At 34.9% G+C, this 15,396-nt stretch overlaps 1 protein-coding gene across 2 annotated transcripts in view; it reads left to right on the top strand.

Annotated features, from left to right (window-relative positions):
• Window positions 1-15,396, top strand: part of RELCH (RAB11 binding and LisH domain, coiled-coil and HEAT repeat containing) — a 139,613-nt gene that overhangs the window by 28,506 nt on the left and 95,711 nt on the right. For both annotated transcript variants that reach the window (XM_069100247.1, XM_069100248.1), the window contains exon 2: window positions 11,870-11,959. In XM_069100247.1, the coding sequence (XP_068956348.1) occupies window positions 11,870-11,959 (90 nt within the window). The remainder of the gene's footprint in view (window positions 1-11,869; window positions 11,960-15,396) is intronic.

Genomic DNA, 15,396 nt, shown 5'->3' with positions numbered 1-15,396 from the left:
CTTATGGACTACTACAGTAGCCTGCTGATTAGTCTTCTTCAGGTCTCTCCCCACTGCAGTCTGTCCTCCACTCAGCTACCAGTGTCATCTCCCTAAAGTTTTTGACAATGTCACCCTCCTACCCCACTCAATAAACTCCAATAGCTCTGTATTACCTCTAGGATCAGATAAAAAATCCTCTATTTTACTGTAAATGTCTTATTTGTACATATTAATTGCTTGAAATCTCACCCACAAGAATATGAGCCGCTTGAAAATAAGGGACTGTTTTTGCTTTCTTTGTACGCCTAGTGCTTTGCACAGTTTCTGGCACATAGGAGGTGCTTAATAAATTCTTGTTGTTGACCAAGGTGTATAAGAGATCCAAATCTCTGCTTTTAACATTAGGAGTTTTTCTAACTAGGGATTCAGCTGTTATAATTTTTATTCATAATTTGTTGTCTTATATAAACTCCTCATATTGTGTGTGTATAAAATATTATATAATAATGTATAAAAACCCATCATAGAATATTATCAACACAGAGCAGGGTGTCATTTTGCCTCTAGCCTAGAAATTGCTTCATTGTTATGATCCTCAGACAAACTACAGCCTCTAAGGAGGAGAGTTGTGTTGTGCTTGCAGTTTGTCTCTTGTCCATCATTCTCAAAGAGGGCCAGGACATCAGGGAGATGATGACATTGAATTGGATTTCAGTGAGGGAGGACTGTGCAAAGTCACCAGCCTCACTTTCTCCTCTAGAGCCATCTGGGTCCAGTGTCCAGATATAGATCAAGATGACCAGAGATGGCCCAGGGAGGGAGATAGAGGTGATGAACAGAGAAGATAACTCACTCCCCCTTAACCAGCCAAGTAGAAGGAGAAAGTGTTATCTGGAGGGTTCAGCTCCTTCCTCTTTTCTTGTTGAAGGTAAGCAGAAATTTCAGCCAACTTTTTTGCACAGTGACACCTGCTGGCTTAAATATAGAATCACTGTTTTCCTAAACAGGCAATAGCAGCTATGTTTTCCTTCCTATCATCATAGATGTAGAGTTAGAAGGGATTGTAGAGGATGCTACCTTACACCTCCAAATAGAGTTGCAAAAACCTGTGTCTAAGATTATTAGTAATTAGGTAGCTTATAAGAAAGATTAGGGTAGATCTGAGTATATGACTTCAAAAAGTAAAACCATTGAAGAACAGCTAAAAGAGTAATTATCTTATACAAATGAGATACGGGAGGAAGAACCAATACAGAGAAATTAAATGGGGGAGAGGCACTGTTAGTTCTGAAAACCTACTTTCATGGGGAATGAGTTCAAGAGGGGAAAACTACATATACATTCAGAAGAGTACACAAATCTTCTAAATTTAGAAAGAAAACTCTAAGGGGACAGAGAGGAAGGAGAGAATAAAGGAGGGGTCTTTAGAGGGGAGGGTGAGGGAATAAGTTAAAAGGGGGATATAGAATGATGTTTAGATCAATTGCAGTGGGAGGATAAGGGAGGGAGTTTTAGAGGGGAGGGTGAGGGAATAGGTCAGAGGGGTATACAAAAGCGTGTTTTGATTTATGTGAATGGGGGGGGTGAGGGAGGGACTGTTTTGGGGTGGTAGGTTATGTAATAGAAGGGTAGGGGCAGCTAGGTGGCGCAGTGAATAGAGCACTGGTCCTGGAGTCAGGAAGACCTGAGTTCAAATGTGATTTCAGACACTTAAGACTTACTATCCATGTGACCTTGGGCAAGTCACTTAACCCCAATTGCCTTGCCTTCCCCCCTCCAAAAAAGAAAAAAAAACAACTCAGCAATTGGAGAGCAAAGTAGTGGGTAGAAGTAAAGTAGAGGAGTTTGGAGAGCAAAAAAGAGATACAGACATAAAAACAGATTAGGAGTAGACTCTCTTAGGGAAAGTATATGTTTATATAGCTATGTATACATGTATGTATATATCAATATCTATATATAAATATATCCATGCTTAATTGTAGCAGGGGGCATGGGAGGAGGAAGGGGGGAAAAAGAACGAAGTAAAAATTATACAGCAGAGAACAAAAGGAAATCTACAAGGAAGCAAAGAAAAGATGGACAGCTTTCTACATAATGCTCAGTATTTAACATATAGGCTTTCTTGAAATGGAAAGTTGTTGCTATGTATTCTGAACCATCTACATTTTGCTCTGCACATGACATTTTTTCTTTTCTTATTTTATATTTAAATGTAACATTTAAGTTTATAATATGATTCTTTTTCTTATTATATATTTAAGTTTTAGTGTTTGTCTAAAATTTTTTAAAAGATAAGAAAAAAACAATTGTAAATGCTGACACCAACATATGTACTAGAATTGCTGGCAGCGGTAGGTGAGAATAATGGGATGTATTTCAAAAGTGTTCGTTTAACATATAGAATTTCTTGTTGCCATCAAATTTATCTTTCTAGTTGTTATTATAAGAAGGGAATGGCAGAATTTATTTTCAGAGTCTTTGTATATAAACCATCATTTTGATAAATGTCGGCTGCTAGGAAAAATCAGTAAAAGACATTAGCATATGTTTTACTGTTGCCATTATTTTATTAAAACATTTTTTTCCCTTTCTCAAAAGAAAAATACATTCTAAAAATCCAAGTATTAAAATGGGGAAGGAGCATTTTACATTCTTTTTTTCATCACATTTGGCGGTGATTATTTCTCTAATTTTTTAAAAAATTAAATTTTAAGATATGGTGGTATAAGTATTTGTGATAGGTCATCAGAGTAGGTTTCTCAAAGGTGGTGTTTCTTTAGGTAAGCATGATTTCATCTGTGGGTGCCCCCTCCATTAACAGATTGCATACTTTTAGTGCCTTAGTACATGTTTTATGAGCTTCTGTGGCCCTCAAAATCCATCATGAGATGGATTTTTAAAAAATTCTAGCAATGCTAATTCTTTAGTAACAGTCAGGCAGCCTATCACTAAATCCTTACTTTCGAAGCCTTTCCCACATAGAAAGATCTTGTAGAACTTGTTTTGTAAATAACCTCCAGAAATCCAGGGGCATTTCTTTGTTATATTTCTTACCAAATTTGAAAAATAGTTAGCAGTTTTTATTTTTCAGGTAGGAAGATATTTAACATCTAGCAGGAATGGAAATGTTCTATCTCTGAAATCTTTCCCCCTCCAAATGTAAATGTGATTTTTTTTGCCTCCTAAATCTTTTTTGATAATTAAACCTAATATAAGTTAAATTCTTTGAACTGGTGTTTATAGACTCATCACTTTCTTGAGTAGGATATAAATGATTGGTACCAATTCTTTTTCAGTGAAAATGTTGGTATTTTATATAATTCTTTTAGTTTCTGTTATAGTTGATGTAGCACAGGCATGATAACCTATTAAATATGCAAAGCAATTTGAACATACTTGGAACTTTCAGAGAAAGGGAGAAATAATAGGTAATGAACATATAACTTTTATTAAAAGAAGGTGATAATTCAAAACTGTTACCAAAGCTCTTAATACATTGTTTATAAACTTTAATAATTGCAGTGTTCTAAGGTAATGTGTGAAAATGTATTTGTATTTTAAAGAATATTCATTTGTGGGAATTGTGGCACAGTGAAAACAGCACTAGATTTGGAATCAGAAGATTTGGGAGCAACTCTGGCACTTGATGGGTTTGGGTTGGGGGAGGCTGGCTTTTTTGTCGGTGTTTTGTTTTGTTTTTTTTACTGAAGCAAGTTTGGGTTTAGGTTTTATTTATTGAGCAATACTCCCAGAGTTTCTTAATCTGTAAAGAGAAGATAATAATTGTACTATTTACCTCACAGGGGTTTCATGAGGATCAAATAGATAATGTATGCAAAGTGCTTTCTGAATTGTAAGGTATTATATAAATAGGCAATTATTAATAATGTGTGATATGATTTATTGGAAGTTTTACTTATAATTTTCATAGCTGTTAGGTGTTGTAAGGTATGAAATTCTGCCATGATATGTTATATTAGCTGTTACAAAAGAATATTCACTATAATTCTAAGTTGACGTTTTCAAGGTTTGGCCTACTTAATTGATGTTAATAATGAAAGACCTGGTGTACATTAATCTTGTAGTGTAGCTCATCCTCTTTCTTTGTAACATAATTTTTACATGACTGGGAAAGAGGGAGTATACATAAAATCACTATAAATGTTAAAGAATGACATTTTTTAATGTAAAGATAATAAGAAGTATTTCCTAGTATCATTTCTTTCAATAAATAAATGTAAATTCTAGGCATACTCAGCAAAATAAAGCGTGGCTTTAGTTGCCAAATGCCAATACTAAAAATGAGAACATTTCTATTGTAAAATTTTTTGAAACTGTTCTGTATGCTTCTACTAATTTTCTCATTCAGCTATTAGGCTAAATGGCGTTGTAGAATGTAATTTACAAGAATTTGATAGTTTAAGTAATGTTTATTTTCTTAGGACCTGTTGTTAGGCTCCTTTAAAAATGCTGTCTCAGTAATGTGAACATTCCCTCCAGTGATGCATATTATGTCCTATGTAATACTTGTGTATGTGCTCCTACAAGTTCACTGAGATGTCTAATCAGTGTGCTGGCAGCCTTCACCTTCTTCCTTCGGTTTTCCTGAAGTCATACTGATGTCAGTGGAACATTTGTGCTGTCCATCTGTTATCCATTTCTTCTAGCACTGTGGTCAGTCTAATGTTAAGTCAGTTCACTGAGTATTTATTGAGCATGTGAAAGGTGTTGGAGATACAAAGATAAAAAGCAAAGAGCTTCTGCCGTCAACAAACTTAGATCTTTAGTTTCAGTAACTCTGGTTGTAAACTGAGATGATAACTTTTTTTATCGGAAACTAGTAGGATTCTACTAAAAATGCAGATAACATAAACCTGTAGTATCTGTGTAACACAGATGTGTTGTGAGGATAAGATAGTTTGTAAACCACTTACATAGTTTGTAAATCTTTAGATGTAGTTTGTAAACCACTTACATAGTTTGTAAATCTTTAGATGTGATATAAATGTCATAATTTTAGAATTATAATCCATAGTCAAGCTCTAGATTTGTATGGATGCGGTTCAATACTGGTGACTTTTTCAAATCAGTTTGTTTTGTAGTCTTACTCAGGGTTTCTACTAGAAACCCCAGATTTTGGTTCATGTTTAGACATATATAGAAAAGAGAAGAGTTCTTTGTGATCTGCCCCATGCAGTCATTCAGGTTTGCAATGTATACAAAATACAGATCTGTTTAAATACAGTTTTTTTTTTTTAATGCACAGAAGTTAAAAGCAACTTGTGAGCCAAGTCTATCCAATTCTCCTTCCCTCCCTAGTAAACTCCATTTTGCCACGAATCTCTACTATATTCCAAACTTGTAGTGTCATTCGTGGTTTAGTCCCTCTGGGAGGGAAATGTGTTTGGTGTTATTAGAGTGAACCTCTTTGCCACAGCTCTCTTTCTTGCTGCTTTCCTAACTCTCAAGCCATGTAGTAGATTCCATTCTGTACAAAAGACTTAATTCAGAAATTTGATTGGAACTCCACTTCTCTGAAGATGACTTGAGTCTAGGAACTTCTTCGCTTGGTTCCTTATTTAAAATTTGGTAGTTCTACAGTTGGAATGGGCCAATGAGGCCAACCCTCTTTGGCTACTTTTCTCGTTCCTCTCCCAAACTCCATCTCAAGCTGAGAGTTTCCCTTGGAGTTTTGCTGTTGTTTTACTTTTGAAAGGACTGGGATCTACTTTTTTGCATCTAGTTCTTCTCTCAGTATTTTCAGTATTGCTGTCTCTGGGTTTTGGTGGAAAGAAAATCCTATGAGGTAATGCTGAAAAGGTAGCTTTTAGTGAAATTGTATAGTACTCTGAATGCCAAGCTAAAGAGTTTGGACTCTATTTGGTAGGCATTTGGGAGCCATTGAAGATTTTTCAGCACAGGAGTAATGCAGTTGGAGTTAAGTATAGGGAAGTTAATATGGCAGCAGTATGTAAGAGATGTCCAGAGATTGTAGTTGAAGACACCTTTTAAGAGACTCTTGCAATTGTTCAGGGGAGAGGTCATGAAGGTTGGAAGCAGAAGTAAGGTTGTTGCTGTGAAAGTACAGAAGATGAGATAAGTACAAAAAGTGTTGTGGAGATATAATTGACTAGATTGGGTGACTTGATATAAGGGTTGAGGGAACAAAAGTAATCTTGACTAGAATTTCAAGTATGGTAAAGTAGGAGGGTGGAACTACTGTGAACAGAGGTAGGGAAGGTAAGAGGTAAAACAGGTTTGGAGGGAGTGGGTATGTAAATTAATGAATTCATTTTGAACATTTGAAATACTGATGAGAAATCCAAGGGGAGATATCCTATAGGCACTTTAAAATCTGAATCTGTATTTTGTAAAGAAGATCAGGACTAGAGGCACAAATTTAAGATACCTGTGTAAGTGGAATCAAATTGAAATTAGAAGTGAAGGTCACTAAACTATACATAAGGATCACTGCTGCTGCCTTTTGACTTAGGAAACTATAAATTAACATTATCTATGTTATATTGTTTATTTGTTAAATGTTTCCCAATTATATTTTAATCGGTTCTTGTTGCTGGAGTATGGCCTGCTAGCCTGTGTTGATGTCTCCAGTCTATATAAAGGCTGTTGTTAAAGCCATAGCGGTGAATGGAATTGTCAAGAGAAAACAACTAAAGGAAGAGTCTTAGGAGACACCTGCCTCAAGGACTCACAAAGAAAAAGCAATCAGGGAAGCAAGAGAATGAGGAAAAAAATGACATTTCTGAAGGTGAAGAGGCAGAAGACTCAGTAGGAAGAATTGTGGTGTCAGAAAGCTGCAAAGAGGACAAAACTGTTGAATTTACTTATTGGGAAGGAATTGATGATCACTTAGTAGAGTAAGTGGGAAATAAGCTATAAACTGGGTAATGAAGTAAAAGAAATCAGATAGAAATAATATATATAAATAACTTTTTCAAACGTTTTTGTTAATGGGTTAGGGGGAATAAGGAACAGCAGCTAGATGGGCTAGAAGAGTTAAGGGAAGGCTGGATTGGGAAGATTGTAGAATAACAGAGAGGTTCTAGCTTAGGTTTGAGAGAAAGATTAAACCTGTTGGAAAAAGCTAAAATTTCTGTGTACTAATGAAATTTCAGGTCCAGAAAAAATTAAGAGGCAGTGTGGTATATAGGATTAAGAGTAGCCTCTCATTGCTCTACAAAACTCTCTAAGACGCTTAAGTTTTGAAGAAGGTATTAACCTGCATTGGTAGAGATTTGTTCATCAAGTTGCCTCTCCATATGTAAAATAACAGATAAATTGAGAACATTTACAGCTGGAGGAATTAGGGAAGGTTTTGTCCAGAAAGCAACCTCTGCTTAGAGGAAAAAAAAGTTTCTGAGAGATAGAAATGGAGGAGTTTTTTTTTTACCTGATAGAGTTGGTAGATAGGAATGTTAGGGTGGAAAGACTGGTTAACAGCCCAGTTTTTCTAGAACATAGAGTTTGTAAAGAGAAGTAGTATGAAATATGGATAGAGAAGTATGTGGGTGGTGGCTTGTCAAGGACTTTAAATGCTGGACTGAGGAATTTATATTTTATTATAGGAGCAGTAGGGAGACCACTGAAGATTTTGTGTTGGGGAAAGGCATGGTCAGACCTTTGCCTTACAAAGACTATTCTGGCAGATTTGTGGAAGATAGACTTGAGAGAGTAAAGACTGGAAGTGAGAAGAATAATTAGGATGATATTGATAGTTCATTGGAGATGGTGATGGTCTGATGAAGAATAAAATATAGTTGATGGAACAAGTTATGGTATATTAATGTGATGAGATACTATTTTGCTGTAAGAAATGATCAAAAGGATAGATTCAGAAAAACAAGGGAAGACTTATATGAACTGATGCAAAGTGAAGTGCGCAGAAGTAGGAGAGCATTGTATGCTGTAACAGCAATACTATAATCAACCATGATAGATACAATGATGCACCACATTTCCAAAGAACTAATGATGAAAAATTATATCCACCTCCAGATAGGAAGCTGATAAACTCAGAGTGCAGATTGGAACATATTTTTTCTCTTTCTTTTTCTTGTTTTTATTTATTTACTTATTGGGAACATGGCTAATGTGGAAATAATTTGCATGATTTCATATTTATAATGAATATTATATTTCTTGCCTTCTCAGTGGGTAGAGGAAGGGTTGAAGGGAGAGAGAATTTGGAACTGAAAATAAAAATTTTAAAATAGGCTGGAGAAAGCCTGTGTCTCACAGTGCAAAAAAGAAGACCATACCTGCCCTCAGGAAGAGCAGCCGCCACCATGAAGGAATATCAGCCCCACCATGAAGAGGCTCCAGTAATAGCTCTTCCTTGTAACATGTGAAAAGTCCAGCAAAATAAATAAGCACAATGGCTATCAGTGAGAATTGATGTCTCATTCTGTAGCTCTAGTCCATTACCTTTCTGCCAAGAGATTGTTTCAGTGCTGATGAATCTCACAATATTGTGAAAGCGTATACAGATGCTATATTGGGTGGTGTGTATTATAATCAGAATAACGTCAACCAATGGACTGCAGCTATAGTGAACAATTCTTAACACATTTGGTAAAGTTAAGGAAGATGTATAAGCATATAGATAAACATATTGGTGGACAAGTTCTGTGGATTAGCCACCTGAAAGCATATTGAATTTTGGGTAGTAGACATTCTGCATCTACTTAGTCTCTCTGTGGAAACTTCTGGGAGTGAAAAGGTTGTGCAGTATTCTGCATCTTGATGTCATCACCGCAATGTCATCCACAAACAGAAGCATCTGGAGGACCACACCATCCACAGGGAACCCCTTTTCAAACTGGACACTGGACTGGATCTCTTCCATCACAGTGTTACTTGTGCAGTGATGCAGAAGAGTGGATCTGGTTTACACACAGCCAGCTCATATTTTTGGGATACCACATTTGATGGAACCTGTGTACCGTAAGATGGGAGAATCAAACTGTGAATTGTATCATCAGTGTTTTTGCCATTGCTATTATCCTGTAACTAAATGGAAATATTATACCAGCATCTTTAACATAAGAAATTATCCAAATGTTCTTGAATAAAACTATTCATAGTATTATTTATCTTATTTTTGCCCTAGAAGTGAAAGTGTGCAGTTGACTTCAGACTTTCAGTAAAAATTGAAAATTATAACTAAGTAATCTTAGAGCTCAAAGCATACTTTAAGTAAACATTTGCTTAGTTAGAAAAATGTTAAACCCAGAAAAAAATAAGATGTTAAAATGTCTAAATACTCTTATTTGTTTGCACCAGCCTTCCATGAACACTTCATATCCAGGGAGATAGAGGAATTAAGTTTGGGATGATAAAGTCTTTTGAGTTGGAAAGATAGCATTCTACCTGCATAAGTCTGTATAAATTAACCCAAGTTCTTAGTTCAGTAATCATCAGTTCCTCATTTGGTTACACATGCAAGATACTATAAGTATTATATAGTTTTTTTTTTATCAAGTACTATTATATAGTAAGTAGAATCACTTTTTTTGAGGGGGAAGGCAGGGCAATTTGGGGTTAAGTGACTTGCCCAAGGTCACACGGCTAGTAAGTGTTAAGTGTCTGAAGCCAAATTTGAACTCATGTCCTCCTGACTTCAGGGCCGGTGCTCTATAACCTCACTGCCCTCAGAATTACTTTTTTTTAAAAGTAATTATTTGTCTCCTTTTATTTCAAAATTCCAAGTTAACAATTGAACAATATTGGTGCATTGCTTTCTCTAGCCCAGTAAAGTTCACCATAGAATGATAACAGATATACTAATTCAATAATAATTGTCTTTCAAATCATTCATTCTGTGTTGAGCAAATATTTGTTGATCACCCACTATGTACAGCATCCTGTTTAGTTGCCACATCGTTGGTGCCTTCCTCCCATTTTGGAAACTGGCATTTATAATTTGGATTGTGGCCATGGGAATAAAAGCATTTGGTTTGCAATTTAGAGCATATGAAACAGTGGTATTTAATTCATTTTAAGAGAAAAATAAAATGAGCATAAGCCATGCAAAAGTAAGCTAAATCAGGTTCTTACTATAAGTAGATTTTATTTACCATTGTGGACATGACAGAGAAATATTTAAAGAAAGGATATATATACACACTTAATTTTGTTCTTAGTTTCATAATGAGTAAGCTGTATTTATTGTTCTGATTATTAACTGGCATTTGTAAGTCACCTATATGATGTTTAAAATATATAGAGTAAGTTATAAATGTAAAGTTAACTCAGGTTTATGAAATGTAGTAAAATATATTGAGAAGTAAAGACTTTAAATTAGTACATCTGGGCTACCAAATGTGAAGTCAGTGTGCTGTCTAAGCAAGAAAATGAGGTTATAAATGCAAATAGTCTTTTAAGACTTTAAAACAATAGAGTGAAACTAGTACATTGAATTTTTGAAAAAAGGCTGAGTGATAATATAGTAAATATTAATGGGGCATAAGGTGGTAATATTTGCATGTTTGTATCTTAGCTATATAACAAGGACAGTTCAAGAACTTGATGAATATTAGAAAAAGATAAGTTTAAATGTAGTAGTGTACATCAAAATTTATCTCAACTATTACTTTGATGCTGTTTTTCTTGCCCTTGATTGTACTAGAGTGATCAAAATAATAGTGTAATTGAGTGATGTTATTGAATCTTAGTTTCTTAAAAAAATAATCACAGAGACATATGACTTGTGAAATCATGTTTTAAAGAATTTGCTTGATACTGTTTCTGAAGCTAATAGATAATAAAGATTGTCTGCCTTAAAAAAAGATGAATATAGAATGTAGAAAAGAGGATAGATGTATAAGATGTCAAGATAAAATTGGTTAGACTTTGCAACTGATTGGATTTGTGAGGTAAAGAAGAGTCCAGGATGACTTTAGGGTTTGAAATTTGAGTACCTTGGAGGATGGTTTCTACCAGGGGCAAAACAACATTATACACTTAAGTATTTCCTTGGGGTATCGCTGAAGACTGCAAAACTGCCAACCAGAAAAATCTCACCAACAGTGAGAGAGCTAGCTGAACTTTGTACACTGTAGACCCTATGGATATAACTGTAACATGTTCAAAATGACAAAATAGTAATCAAGAAAACATTGAAATTACTTTGTAGGCAAAGCACATGGTTTTGAACTAGGAATTAAAAGTGCTAAATTCTACTCTCCAATTTTCCAGTGTCTCAGTGTAATATTAAGCAAGTATTTTATCCTTCTTAGCTTCAGTTTTCCAATTCAAAAAGCATCAAAATTAGATATATATTAGAATTAATTCTAAAATTAGAATAATATAATTCAAATAGTATAAAATATTTCCAATTTGAGTGGTTTTTAACAAATCCAAGGTAGTTTTTTTTTTAATTACTTCACTTTGGAGGTGCGTAGGTGGCACAGTGAATAGAGCACCGGCCCTGGAGTCAGGAGGACCTGAGTTCAAATTCGGCCTCAGACGCTTAACACTTACTAGCCGTGTGACCTTGGGCAAGTCACTTAATGCCAATTGCCCAGCCTCCCCCCCAAAAAAAAATGCAAAAAAAAATGTACTTCATTTTTAAAAGTGCATTAGTGTATTTTTAATAGCACCTAACATAATGCCTTGCACCTAGTAGAGGTTCTGTAAATGTTGAATTGAATTTCTGCTATTTACAAAAAAAATTGTTGATGAGAATTTAGATTTCATATCCATTTACAATAGCACTTCTTTAATTCATTGTAATAATCTAATGGTATTCAAGGGTCCTAAGATTTTAGTCTTTGAAAGGACTTTGACAATCATTAATCTAACCCCCCACTTTTACAGATAAGATGGAAACAATTTATTTTAAATCAACTTTTCTCTTTCATAGATCGAGCTGGGAGCATCAGTACACTTGATTCTTTGGACTTTGCAAGATATTCAGATGATGGAAACAGGGAGACTGATGAAAGAGTAGCAGGTGAGCAAGGTTATAGCAACTGAAATTAATCTGAAATTTTAGCACACTGGGAACCTTCAAATAGCATTCATCACCTAGTGGCCAGCCTCCAAATAATAAGCCTCTGTGCAGTTAGGTTGGCTGATACTCAGAAGGCAGGTAATAGATGTATCTTGTGTACTGTGCTTCATGTACAAAGGTGATGCTAATGACATGAGACTTTGTGTTTCCGGAGATGGTGGTGGATTTACACTGACATATAGGTTATCTTGTGGCTGATGCTAAGGATAGCTTGGTGTGGTAGATAGAGGGTCAGCATCAGGAAGACCAGGAATTCAATACATGCCTAGTTCTCTGATCATAGACAAGTCACTTAACCTCTCAGTACCCCAGTCAACTCTCTAAGACTATAAGTCACAGAAGAGTTATCAATATTCACCTTTAGGAACTTTCCCTATCAACAGTTTCTATGTGGAGAAAGTCAGAGTCCTCACCAAAAAGGACAAAAATCATATTCACTAAATCCTGCTTGAAATCAGCAATATACATTTATGTGATAGAGGGGTAGGAATGTAGATGGCCACGGAAGTGAGCAAAGTTGACTGGTTCATGAGGATTGAATGAGTTAACCATATCAGTCCCATTAATTCAAATAAGTTTTCATTTCAGGAGGTCCAGTATTCTTGTTATTTATTTGAGGTATTTTTAGTGTTTCTAGTAAAATGATACATTACTGAGAAGGAAAAAGCAGATAAATGCTAAGCTACCTAGAGGCAGCTGATTATCCCTGGTAAAAGAGGTTGGATGCTGTAAAGAATAGTAAAGAACACACAACTGACTTAGTTCTCCAGTAGTCATGAACTTCTAAATTTTTTCCTAGAACTCCTCAAAGTATTGACAAATATTGGCATATTTCAGTTTAATTTCCTTTTTCTGTCCCTTTACTCATTCTAATGAGTAGTGAGCTGTTTTGTTTTTTATAGACAGTGAAATGACTAGCTAGAAGAAACAAGTAACAGAAGGCCTGCATAACCCCCAAACTTGGATAATTAGAAATTTAATGTATTTTAAAAAAATAATTTAGTACTTATCTTTCTGCTTTGCAAACTGTAACTTGTAACTTTGCACTTGAAGTTTTTTGGATTATAAATCCTGATCAGAAAGTAAAATTCTTTATGTGATAAGGAACCCTTTAACTTAAAAGGAAAAGGTATAAAATAGATGGGAAATAAAATTGCACTGGAATAGTTTTTGCTCTTTATAAAAATCTGTCACTTAAGCAAATGAATGAAGTATATGTCAGAGAAGACTATTCTCAAAACAGCTTCACTTAAGCATAATCACCAGTTTGCACATTTTTACCAGTCTGCTACCCAGTGCTAATGCTTTAAAACTTCATCAAAAGACTGATGTTGCATAAAATATAATTTGTCCTGTTATCTGCCATTGGACCACACACAAACCCCACTAAGTCAGAAGAGACCTCTAAGAAACCACAAAATCATTTTGACTTTCCTGAACAAGTCTTTGGCAGAAGAGGTCGTGGATAACACAGGTATGTGTCCATTTGCCCTATCAGGTAAGTGTAGGGAATTCTCCAACCCTTATGTTGTCAACAATTATTGACCATGCTCATGCTCTTCAAGACTGATGTTGGTCATCTTTACAGATCTTTTGCTACCTTAAAGTTCTAAGATTTGTTCATTTTTTTCTTTGTTTACAATAGGCTCTTCCTGTGCTGGGCACCATTTCTAAAGTATCTCTTGCAATGCCAAAATTTTGCTGTAAATATTCTTCACACGTTATAGGGTAGCTTAGTGCTATCTTTTCCCCTGAATGCTGTCTTCATCGTGTTTTCCTTTACAAAATTAAAACTTTTAAGGATGTTTCTAATGTTAGGAATAGAATATTTTGTTTTGAGGGCTTATATTTTTTCTGAGTAAGCTGAAGGAAATACGTTTTTCATCATAAATTAGAAATAAGTGGTTTCTTATCACATTATGATGCATAAATTTAAGTGACCATTTTATTCTAACATTGGTTTAACATGGCAGGGATTTCTTTATTTTAGGTAAAGGATTTGGTATATGTTTTCTGGTAAAGTTAGTGTTGCCACATTTATAATCTGTCTTTTGAAAATGTTCAAGTTTTCTAAATTATAGTAAGTGGCATTTGTATCTTAGACATTTGGGTTGTGATTCTCTGTAATATACTTTCACTTTTTAAAGGTCTGATCTCCCATTCTTTTCAACACCCAGTTGAAAATAGTTTCTTGCTACACATAGTCACACTTTCATCTTCTACAAAATCTTTTCATTTTTTTTTAGCATGTAATTTCATCATCTTTGTATGTCTCTTTGTGACCTTTGACATTTTTAGATACAGTTCACTAATGCCAGAAAGCACTTGTTTATATTGCTTTATTCAGTTGTGCAGCCATGTATTTACATGTATGTGTATGTATATTATTTTTTGTTAATGTTTTCAGTGAAGAAATAAGTTAGTAGATTTTTAAACCAGTATTCTTATTTTATTAAGAAAAATGGCAACTTAAGATCCTTGTTCTTAATTTAGGAGTATTGCTATGTGGATCATTTGAACTAACCTATATAAATGCAAAGAAATTAAAGGCATTCTTATTTGAATAATGCCAGGATGATTTACTTGTAGTCGTGTCAAAGACAGAGCATCTTAGAGCTTAGGAAAAGGTAAATGAGATCTTAATTGGTGAATTTGCTCATTGTCCTTCCTAGATGAACAGATAATCTGTGTATGTAACCTGTGTGCAAAAGTTCATCATTAAAAATATATTTAGAAAAGGGTAAGAAAAGTCTCTTCGGAGCTTCTGATTCAAGGCCCCATGGTTGAAGCTACTGCTTACCTCCGTAGAAGCAGATTTCGTGGCCTGGCTTCCTAGGTTTTTTTTTCATAGCTTCATGAATTCTGCTGTTTCAAATTTCATATTGCTCTAGATACCTAGGGAACCATAAGTTCTGTGGCTTGCAGAATTCAGTAGGGTGAAAGACATTGTGGAATACAACATTGGTGACACAAATCACTTATCATTTTTCTTATACACAGTACTAAGGTTTGCCACGTTCAAGAAAGTGTTTGCGTGGGGGTAGGACAGGTTGATAACCTGAATTAGAAGTAAAAGATAGCCAGCCATGGCTTTCCATTCCTAAAAAATCTGCCTGGAAACCAGATATTATGAAAGTTTCTCCTTGTTGCTTCATGGAAATAATTTACACATGCTTGATCTTTGTTGTCATTGATCCATTCTATTCCTCACATCAAGAATTACTTATTCTTCTTCTCTTCTTTGTCTTATCATTTTCATTTTTTTATTTATGGGATCCTTTTTTTAACAATATACCAAATCCTCTACATCTATAGATGTAGTTAAAAATAGATATGTAGATAGAGCTGCCCCAAGAAAAAAGGCACAGAGAGGTAAT

The sequence above is a fragment of the Petaurus breviceps genome, unplaced genomic scaffold (genome assembly GCF_028583685.1).
Source record: "Petaurus breviceps papuanus isolate PSGF00001 unplaced genomic scaffold, PetGlider_PUasm1.0 38, whole genome shotgun sequence".
In the NCBI taxonomy this organism is placed as follows: Eukaryota; Metazoa; Chordata; class Mammalia; order Diprotodontia; family Petauridae; genus Petaurus; species Petaurus breviceps.
This window is presented reverse-complemented; position numbering and strand designations above follow the sequence as displayed.